Source organism: Marmota monax, unplaced genomic scaffold, assembly GCF_021218885.2.
Source record: "Marmota monax isolate L192 unplaced genomic scaffold, Marmota_monax_Labrador192_F-V1.1 WCK01_AAM20220418_F8-fsc00002, whole genome shotgun sequence".
Lineage (NCBI taxonomy): Eukaryota > Metazoa > Chordata > Mammalia > Rodentia > Sciuridae > Marmota > Marmota monax.
In genome coordinates, this window is record NW_026693571.1 from 35,805,013 (window position 1) to 35,816,486 (window position 11,474).

Sequence of the window (11,474 nt, forward strand, 5' to 3'; positions counted from 1 at the left end):
GAGAAGCACAAGCCATTATAGAGTCTATGGTGGTAGTGGGCAGCAGTGTGGGCCTGGTAGAAGAGGGTATGATTATGACAGTTGTAACTGTTCCTCTTCCTGTGCGTCATGCCCTTTAGTGCTGTTGACATTGTCCATGGTTTACAGGTTTCCTAACCTTTATTTCTCCAGCTCCTCCAAAGTTTTTATGCCTTTAATCTTCTGTATTAAGTCACTTTAGTCTACAAATACCTACGATGTCTTCTCTACTCCTGAATCATGACTAGAAAACTTTGCTGATTCCTCTATTTTCCCCAGGTGACAAAGTTCTAGATAATTTTGAGTGACCTAGAAATGAAATCTATGTGTAAAGTCCTTTCTGTGTATGCAAATGTCTACTTTTAATGGTCTTAAAAAGGGAGAAAATGAAATAAAAAATAATCAAATAATGGATGATCCTGATCAAATAAAGATGTTTTCTGGATTTTGTACAGTTGAAACCTTACTTTCTGAGAAGATACATGATAAAAAGGGATACATATGGTCACAACCTTGTGAATCTATCTTGGCTTTAATATCTACTTCAGAAACTCAGTTTTCTTGATAGATATTTATTGAGTACTTGGTGACAGGAACTGTAAGTGCCTGTGATTCCAGAAGGGTTAAGATAGTCTCTATCCCCTGTTTTCATGATGCTTAAAATCTAGCAACAAAGATTGGAAGAAAAGAGAATTTGCCCTGATACATGGGCATAATCAGGAGCTATGCAGCTTCTCAGGTCATAAAACTATTTTGAGTTCATTATAAGAATTATGAGAAGATATATAAAAATCTTAATTAAAAATGGTTTGATAAAAGCTGAGTTTTACCTGTTATGATGGCACTTACCAATAATCACAATAATACAGGAGGATGATTTCAAGTTCAAGGCAAGCCTCAGTGATTTATCAAGACCCTGTCCAAAAATAAATGAATAAAAGCAGCTGGAAATGCAGGTCATTACTGAGGTTGCTGGTTCAATTCCTGGTATTACAAAAAAGAAAAGAGAGAGGGGGGTGGGAGGGAGGGACAGAGAGACAGAAAATAGAGTTTTGAAAAATTACTTGTTTAGTAGATCAAAGTTGATTGTATGAAAAGATGACAAGGTATAGAGGCATCAATTAGTAAGAAAATATATCATCTAAATTTGCAATAACAAGGGTCTGAGAAACAATGGTAGCCTGGAAGACAGGGATGAAGAAAAGTGAAATGTTTCAAGAAACATTTAGGAATTAGAACAAAACACAGCAGTTAATTGGATATGTGAGATGAAGGCACAGACGAGTCAAGGGTGACCACAAAGTTCAAAGCTTTAGGAACTGGTGTGTAGCAGTCATGACTGGGACAGGGTGAAGTTGAGATGGGTGCCCTAAAATGTCAGGTCCTTTTGACATAGGTTGGGTTTTATCTGCTGGTGAGGCCCATGCACACATTTCATTACTCAGTAGAGACACAGGTTGGAAATGCAAAAGAAACATCTTGTCTGAAAACAAAGATTCAGGCATTCTCAGAACATAGATTACAATTTCAGTCACAGGAGTGGATCCATTGACCCAAGTTCAAGTACAGATAGCAGGACAGCTAGACTCCATACAAGTTCTTTAATTCCATACAAGTTCTTTAATTTCCCAAATTCCTTTTATTTCAACATTAAAATCACTACATAAAAGATATTTTATTAATGAATTGACATAGTTAATTGAATCAGACATATGTTAATCAGTTCATTAACTGAATTCTAACAGTTTACTCATCAAAGCATATAAATTTCTTTCAGTGTAAGAACTCTCCAAGGGAAATAAAATCCTTAACTACAATCTTCTATTAACATCTTAAGCAATGTAACAGCTATGAAAAAGACAAAAAGCTTCTCCTTAGATAGTTTTGCTAAATCCAACAGAAAAAATGAGTTATTCAATTATATGATATAATACAGATATATATTATTTTTGTTAATTTCTTAATCTTTGATCTAGTCTTACTTCTACTGATTTAATTCTTTTTCAGTATTCCAAAAGTATAGTTCATTTCAGGACCAATCTTTTATTTCCAGCATAGAAGGAATTTAATAAGATTCGTAGTATAAATTTTAAGTATATTCATAAAATGAAACTCTCCAGCTCATAAAATTAGTGTTACAACTGAATACTCATGTTGAATTTGTCTGAAATGTAAGGAATATGCTCACAAATTCCATCATATTTACAAAAATATAACTACAATGAAACTTCTTTAACAGCATCCAGAGAAGTGCGACTATTTTTAAAATCTGTCTTCTTTTTTTATGAACATAGAGTGTTTTAATTATCTTTGGTTAGGTACTTTAAAATAAAAATTATATTAATAAAATCATTAAGTAAAAACTTAGGATCTATGTTCCATTATTTATTGGTACATTTTATTATGTATATATTCATATATCCAATAAATATATAGTTATTTTGAGGAAAAAAAGAAAGAAATTGGTGGAAACAAAACATTTGCAAGGTGTAATGAATCAAGTGCTTTTAGTTTTTCTTACCAGATGAGTCAATTTTATCGAAGTTATATATATTTTAATCATGAATGGGTCCATGGAAAATGAATTCCAAAGAAAATAATACTTCAGTGTTCTGTAAACATGTATGTGCCTCTGCAAAAGTTGCTTACAAATAGTCATATGTTGCAAAATGTTGTAAAAATTATATTCTAATCTGATTTAATTTTAGTGCAAATTTGTTCCAACACAGGAATCATCACAGAGATCATACAGGTTCCGAAAGTTACAACAATTAGCAATAATTAAAAGAATTAAGCTATTTACTGATTATGTAATAGTATCTATACAAAAGCAGGAAAAACTTGATATGAGAAATTCAATAATGGTTCATATTTTTTATAATTCTGAGAATATCAGCCTTTGATTCTGAGTTGAAAAATAATTCACAAAAAGTGCATTTGCTTGTATGAGCAATTGCTCACTGAGTACTAAGAATTTTCCTTAACATATTAATTGTCTAGCAAATTTCAGTTTATGCCCTTGAAACCATCTTGAAGTCATTCAGTTAGCAACATTTTCCTATAGCATTCTCTTCTGGATTTCACATATGAGAAGGACAATAAAACCAAACACCATAAAGGAGCATCTATGGCTCCCTAGAGAAATTCGTGTTCAGAAACTTTTCATCAGATGAGGAGGAAGCAGGGAGGACACAGAACAGAACCCCTAGTGCTTGTCCTGATGTGACTTGAAAGTTCACTTATTTTACTCCCACCTTTTAGCAATGCTGATAATGTCAATTTCTTGTTCACTTTGCCTTCTATCTGGGAGATGAGTCAAAAGCATTTCTCCCTGTTTTGACTCTATTCAATCTACCCTCTGAGCAGCGGTAATGAAACCATTTTGTTGTTCCTACCTTTGAATACGAGTAAATTCACCAAGGCTCTCCCTATCAGTTTTTCAGGAATTATGCGGCTAATACTTCCATTAAGATGCTTTTCTGTCCTTAAAATGGGAGACTAGGACATACCTGTGAGCCTTCCTTAATCAGGTTGATAGCTCTGGTCAGAATTCATCCCTAAGTCTTCACACCTGTTTCCTTAGACATTGGTAGCCTCAGATAAAGAGTCACTGGGGCCATTGTGCTTTTTGACTTCCAGGTTCTTTTTAGATTTGAGTGTCACAGACACCTCTGAGTGAATGGCATCCAACCTCTGCTCACAGCGGAAGGCTGAGAGGAAAGCCTTCCTGTAGTTGCTGTTCATCCAGCCATAGAGAAGAGGGTTGGCAAAGGTGGAGCACATGGCGATGATGTGGAAGACCGTGAAGATGAGTTTGTACTCCTTCAGGTCCAGCACATGGTGGTCGATGTCAACAGCAAGTTGGAAGGCGTGGAGGGGCAGCCAGCTGACAGCAAACACCACCACCACACACACGAGCATCTTGGTGGTTTTCTGCCTTCGCTGGTGGTAGTGGTCATTTGCAGCTCCAGGGCTGACATGGTTCTTGAGTTTACTCCAAATACGAGTATAGGAAAAAGATATGATGCCCAGAGGCAAAACATACAGAATCAACAAAGTGGAAAGACTATAGATAGTGCCATACATGCTCTTCTCTTCACCAGGCCATTTCTCAGTACAGGCCACAATCTCAAAGTCTGGAATAATTTCAATCAGTGAGTACTCCCGGAAGATGGCCAGAGGACTTGCCAGGAGGGCACTGATGCCCCAAGCCAAGCCAATAATCAGGAAGCTGATTTGCTTGGAGATCTTGCTCTCTAGGTGGTAAACGATGCACCGATGTCTGTCAAGGGCAATTACAGTCAAGGTGATGGTGGACACTTGAACTGCCAGGCCCTGGGCATATGGCACCAGGTGGCACAGGACAGGACCCATTTTCCACTCCCCCATTAAGGTATAGGTAAGAGTGAATGGTAGGCACAAGGTGTTCACCAAAAGATCCGCCACGGCCAGGTTGGCAATAAAAAAATTGGTTACTGTACGCATGCTCTTGAATTTGATCACCACGTGGATCACCAAAGAGTTGCCAACTACCCCAAGCAAGATGATGGAGCAGTAGGCCAGTATGAGGACAACACGTACCTCAACCAGCTTGGTGCTGTCTATGAGCTCTGGCTCAGGGTCAGGGGCCAGCTCACCTCTCGGAGTGGTGTGCCCTGCCCCATACTGCTCCACCTTGGTTTCTTCCACTGTCTGATTCTCATCAGACTCGGCACCCACTGGTCCCATTTTTAGCACTGTTGCGCTTGGCCTGCAACTAGATCTACAATTAAGGGAGAAAAAGAAAAACAGAAAAAATATGAAACATGGAAATTGCAAAGGTATTGTAAAATATATCCTAAAGGGACTGTTTCAATTTGTCTGAGGCTCAATATATCCTGTCCTTCTTATTTCTAAAATCGCATCTAGTATAGCATCTTGATAAAGCAGGTCTTTTATTAAGTCTATGCAAAAAAGAAAATGGATCAATTAAATCAGGTCCTAAAAAATCTATCCAAGGATGGGAATATAGTATTTTTCTATAGTGAGAAAAAGTTCCAGTATGGATGCTACCTAATGGATCCCATTCATTTTCAGTGGGATGAACATTATGAACTTGACTGATGTTATAGCTGCTACAAATTCACCCAATTAATTTTAAAGAAAAGAAAGTAAAGTTTCTTTCACTACTTTCACTGTTTGAAATTTTTCAATATACAGCAAAAAAATGTATAAGGAAGGGACAAATATGAAAACCCAACCCTGATTCCCTGAATTGTGGGAACAGAAAATAAGGCACAATGATGGGATTTGGCTTCATAACCATTTTTTCTAGTGTACTGGTTGACAAATAATTTTCCCATGTAACACAGTAGAATCCTGCACAGATACTACCTGAGAAGTATGCTCAAGTCTGAGCTCCATCCCCCTAAAACCCCTAAATAAAACGTTTTAGCACTTTTCCTTCCCTTTTGCCACCTCCCAGTCCCTGTTTATTTCCCTTCTGTGTGACCTACTCCAGTCTATGGTCTTCGCATTAATGAAATCACCTAAAGTTAAAAATGTCTTCACCTGTGTGCCTCAGCTGCATCTCTCACCGTTTCCTACTCTGTTCTATTCCACACTACAAGAGGATTGAGTCTCACAGAGACATTTGCAGGGTCCCCATTCATCAGGAGTCTGGGATTCTGGCTCTGGAAAGTTAATAGGAGGAACTGGCAGGTAATTAGCAGCAGGAGGAAGGAGGAAGCCTCTGCCTCCTTTCCTCTGCCTCTCTGTTCTGAGCTGCACCTCTGCACCAGCTCCTTGGCTCTGACATCTATAATACAAACCCTCTGTGATCCTGCTTGCAGTGGATGGTCCTGGTTCCTGGCCTCTGCCACACTGCCTCTCTGCATGTCTCTCCAGCCAGGGAGTGGTGATGATCCCCTGCTGTTGCTAATCCCTGAGTAGCCCCAACATCCCCTATCTGGCTTCCATCACCTGTGTAACCACTTATCTGCATTCGATTCTTTCTCTTTCACATTTTGAAAGAGATTTGGTTTTGTATGGTCTGCTGATAGCATGCCTACTTTAATTTTCTCTCCCACTAAAGGGTCTGCACCCACACATAATGATAACACTGGCCTATGCAGGGGAATCCAATCCTCAGTATGACATTCACATCTTGATGCCCTCCTTGCCTACTCCTCTGGCCTCATCTCCACATCCCAATGTATACTCTGTCACAATGAACTGCTCCCAATTCCAGCATCACTTGGGCTCTCTCGGACCTCCCTCTGCTGTCTGTGTCATAACAGGAAGCCTCTCAGTTATCCCAACACTTCTAAGGCTGCACAGGCCACCCTGTGATCATTCTCTTTTGTTCACCCCACCACAGCAAGCTTTTCACAGGCAGAAGAAGCTAGGTCTTTTTCATTCGTTATTTAATCCTGAGCACCATCCAAGACACTCAAGACACTCAATAATCTGGCAAAACAAATATGAAACTAAAGGAAAGCACAATTTTACTAATAATCAACATCAGCTATTTAATTAAAAAGTGTAATTTTGATCCTTTCCTATAGATAATTAACTATACAGGACTTCTTGCCACGACATGTCATTCTTATGCCTGTTTTGTTCTATTTAATCAGATAACTGCTTCTATGTGAAAATTATCCAAAGAACCTCTAGGTCAACTCTTGATTGTAATCATTTAAATTGTCAGTATACACCACAAAGAAACTTCTCTAATATGTGTGTGTGTCTCTCTCTTCATTTCTCTTGGGTTCTCTCTCTCTCTCTTTGTCTCCTCTCTCCTCTCTCTCCTGTTTATTTTAGGCCATCCCCCTTCATAGTGCCCTTACTACCCAGAGGAGTACTAAGGAGTTTCCATGAACTTGTGTATTTGCTATATTGACTTATTCTAGTTCCCTCTGCATAAATTTCAAACAGAATGTTCCAAGTAGACCAGGTTTTCTTTCCCCTTTGCTTCCCTTCTCTAGTAAATAGAAAGAATGGAAACAAGATATTCAGCTCATGGAGCATGCATTTGATAGGTTCTACCATTTCCTTTAGAGTAAGAACTGACTCTACAGAACACAATTAGTCAATCCAGACAACTCATTAACAGAATTAATGAGACTCAAGAATTCAGTTTGGAGATTTTAGCAGACTAAATTGAGAGTAAGCATGAAATCGAAGGACATTAGGAAGGGGGGGGGGGTGTATTTGATTCATTGACTTAGTTTGCTCTTTCTTTTCAGTCTTATTTTATTTATTTCAAAGCCCTCTTATTTACACCTTCTCTGCAGGAATGGTTATTGATCTATAAGCTATTAGCATATGGACATGATTAGATGCTTGCAAGCACACTACTGGCTTTCAGCCAGTTCAAAACATTACCCAGAGCAGAAAATCTGTCACTTCTCAGTAGCACTTCTGGAAAAGTAGAAGAGGAAAAGAAAGTACACAAAGGAAGTTGCCCATAGAAACTCAAAATGTACAAAAATTACAAGAAAAGCAGACAAAGAAGAAATATTTTCTTGAAATAAGGCAAAATAAGGCATTCACAGTATTCAAGAAATTTAAGGAGAACTTGTGAATGGCAGTTTTCTTGAACAAGTGAATGTTTAGTTATTTTGTTATTAAAACATTTCTTTGTAAAATAGGAAATGAGGTTTGAGGTTTGGGTTTCTTTCTTTCTTTCTTTTTTCCTTTGTGTCTCCCCCTGAGATTCAAAGCAACTTAATAATGAGTCTGAGAGCCTTCTTTAAAAAAAAAAAATTTTTAGTTGTTGATAGACCTTTATGTATTTATTTATTTATATGTGGTGCTGAGAATCGAACTCAATGCCTCACACATGCTAGGCAAGTGCTCTACCACTGAGCCACAACCCCAGCCCTGTAAGCCTTCTTTTTAATTACATACTTCATATCTATGGGATTTTTCAACAGTTCTTTCTGAAACATTACCGTCCCAGGTTGGCCTTAGTGAAGCCTATCATTTTACCAAGCACAGCATCTTACAGTAATCTTTTCTTAGGGAAAAATCTCAGAAATCATGCCCCACACCTTAGGTTGCCTTTACTTGTTAATCCTGGGATGTGGAGAGAAGAAACTTTCCAGAATGATACATGCAAGACACGATTGTGTGCCTAAGTACAACATTAAGTATATTAACCAATGAATCTGGGATTGTGTCTCTTTCACGTGTTTGAGCTCCTGACCTTTTCTTGAAGTCAGCGTTTTCTCTTTCATGTTGTCCCTAGGTTTTTAAATGATATGTTCCTATTGAGAAACATCTTTAAAGCTTTTCATCTCACCTCCTTTCCCTTCACCATATGTTCCTACTGGTGAGTGAGCCCTGGTTTTTTTTAAAAAAGAAAAAAAAATGAGTGAATGCTTAAATAAACGTATTCTTGATCAGCTTTGGAGAATCCAATATGGTCTTGCACTTTAGGCAGGCGTTTGATTTTTAAAGAGAAGATAAACAGGAACAACCTGCCTATCTCTAAGAAGGCACAAGGAAAGTCAAGAATCTTCAGGAAAGGAAAATTCTAGCACAAGGAGAAAAGGAGAACGGCATAAACTCCCCCATCCCCACTACCCACCTAAATGTGGCTGGGAAGTGGGGGATTACGCTTGGAAACACCACCCCAGTGCCTATTTCATAGGACCCTAGGCTTCTTTGCCAATGTTCAAGTTCCCAGAAGGGGAATCAGAGGTAGGACTTACTGACCTGGCCCTCGCGTTTCTGCTGAGACTGTAAAACAAGAAGTGCGCAGCCAGTCAGTCCGATGATTATCCGGAGAGGACCCTGGGAGGCCCCCAAAGCTGACCCAGTTGTGTTTGCTCCGACGGTCCTGGGCAGTGGACTGCGCGGGCGAGCAGCGGGAGTAGCTGGAGCTCCCTGAAGCCTGGCTGCTGTCTCCGCCGTGGGCGCTTGGGCACCGCACTGCGCTGCACAGTCTCGGGTGGGCGTAGAGGATGGGGCGGCGGGGGGAGGGGGTGGAGGTAGGATTGGGGGCGGGAGAGACGAACCGCTCCCTTGAAGAAAAAGAAACAGGTTCGGAGGCTGAGGAGAGATCGCCCTGCAGCGGAGCGAGCTGGATAGGAAGTTTCCGTGGCCAGGGAACTGGGGGCGAGGTTCGCTTTTTCTTGGATGCGTCCTGGTCTAGGGAGACCGCGCAACGCAGCTGCCAACCTTACTCAGCGAGGCGCCCCATCGCAGGTCCTACTATTACCTGCAGCTGCCACTCTTACTCCCCTGAACACCCCCAAGTTTGATCATCTGGGCGTTTGCACCACGCCTACCTTCTTTCACTTCCACGAACCCCTCCTTTTACTCTCCGCCCCCAATTCCGCTAGAGATGGCTCCAAGAGGACGTAAACTGGTCTGGAGCCCGGACTCACCAAATTCGCAGGGAAAAAGCAAAGGCAAAGGCGTGGCGGAGACACTCAGCTGCAGCCCAGGGAGCTGTGGTCCCCTGCGCGGAGGGCGAGCAGAGACAGCGGGCAGGAGGGAGGCGAGCGGGAGAGACAGTCTTCGCACCCTTGCGGAGCTGAGAAAATCCCACGACTCCCTAATAGGGGTTGCTTCCTATTTTCGCGTGTAGGAGCAAAAGTTGAGAGCTGTGCCGGTGCACAACCGGGGAAAAGCGCAGTTCGATTGCACCGAGGACAAATCCTCCGCACGCTCGCCCATGGCTTGAAAGCAAGGCGCTGGCGTTCCTATAACTGGGTGGTCGCTGCGCTCCAGCCAAGTTCAGATCCTTGCTGCCCAGGATCCGCAATTCCCTTAACAGGTGTCTGCGGACAGTTTCAAAGTTGAGTAGCGCAGATTCAGATTGAAAGCTTGGAAGGTGCGCTCTGCAAAAGCTGGAACAGGAAAAGAAAGAAAAGCAGTTGATCTCAAATAAAAATCAGTATCTTTCTCTAGTTAGCTGATTTCCGGATCCTTTCCTCTTGACTCCTTTCAGACCCAAGCCACTGGAGCCACGATGAGATGTGAGCCTATGTCTGGTTTCCAAGTGCTCAGCTAAAGCTGACAGGACTGAGTTTGTGCGTAGGAGCGAAACAGTATAGACAGGACAGGAAATCAACAAAGCTGCAAGATCTGTTTTCTTGAGATTCTTCCCTCAGACTCCGAAGTTTACAGCCAGCCTCTTTCCCTTGTTCAGTTTTAGGGGGGGCATCATGCTGGCAGCTGGAAGTAGCATCAGAGCCTACCAAGTTTGGAAACCAAAAGCTTGCAACTGCAGAACACTCTTTCCTCAACCATCCTGTGCTGGGGTTTTGCATAAATCACTTAGTACTCTGCCTCAGGATTTGGGGTTCTATTTGTTTGTTTGTTTGTTTTTCTCTTCTAAAATGAGGATGACCATATCAGTTTGCTTGGAGTTTTTCTGAAATATTTAAAAAATGCTTTGATTTCTATTAGAGATAATATTCTCCAAAATACTAACTAAAGCCTCCCCTCAGAAGGATAGGGTTTTCAATCCTCTGAGGGTTTTCCAACACCCTAATCATATTGCATTTGTAAGAAATCTTTACACAGTGCAATCTGAAATAAATCTTCAACTAATGTTATGCCCATAGTAGTAAGGAGTTGTTTATAAAACAAAGCAGCTTGGGCTTTTTCAACTACCAAGAAACAAAAATAAAGAGAACTGGAAATATCCAAGATGTTCTACATGGTACCACTTAAAGTATTTTAATAGATTTAATATTTTTTACCTTATGGAAATATTCCTTGTTTACATAAGTGTATTATGCAAGAAGTTCCATGCTTCTTGATATTTGCATGGGGGAAGAATAAACTATGACCAATAAGTCATAACTTTTGAAGAGCAGCAGTGGGTTGAAACAACAACAACCACAAAAGCAAATATCCAGAAAGCAGATGAGTATTGTCTTGTAGAGTAATTGCTTTAGAGGATTCAATTAATTTCTCTAACACCGATTGCACAAAATATGTGAAGTGTCACTTAAAGGAAGCACTTTGGAGCTTCTCTTTGAGATCTCTGAGTTGTCATGCCACTATTACTTTGTGGTCATTATTAAGTAAAAAAAAAAAATGGGTTACTTGAAAATAAGCCCTGTGATGCTCCAACAATCAGTCTGGTAACTGAGATGGCTACCAAGTGATTAAGAATTGGTGTACATCACAGGTTCACTGGACAAAGGGTTGGGTCCCCTGCCAAATAGGCTAAGCATGACAATTCAAGAGTTCATGTTGCTCAGAATGACATGCAATATAAAATACATGAATTAGCTGAGCATGGGGCACACATCTGCAATTCCAGATACTCAGGAGGCTGAAGCAGGAGAATTACAAGTTTGGGGCCAGTCTGGGCAAAAACAACAAACCCTGTCTAAAAACAAAACAGAAAAAAATAAATAAAACATAAATAGTTTTATTTCCTGGATTTTCCATTTAATGGATGGGTTACTAAAATTTGCAGAAAATAAAGATCTCAGATGAGTAGGAGACCA

The 11,474-nt window shown here is 40.4% G+C and overlaps 1 protein-coding gene across 1 annotated transcript; it reads right to left on the reverse strand.

Annotated features, from left to right (window-relative positions):
• Positions 1-1,678: 1,678 nt before the first annotated feature.
• Positions 1,679-10,075, reverse strand: Npy2r (neuropeptide Y receptor Y2). The gene is made up of 2 exons (XM_046459007.2): positions 8,719-10,075; positions 1,679-4,780 (listed from the first exon to the last, which is right to left on the reverse strand). The coding sequence occupies exon 2, from the start codon at positions 4,744-4,746 to the stop codon at positions 3,598-3,600; it is 1,149 nt and encodes a 382-aa protein (XP_046314963.1). The 5' UTR covers positions 4,747-4,780; positions 8,719-10,075; the 3' UTR covers positions 1,679-3,597.
• Positions 10,076-11,474: the final 1,399 nt, after the last annotated feature.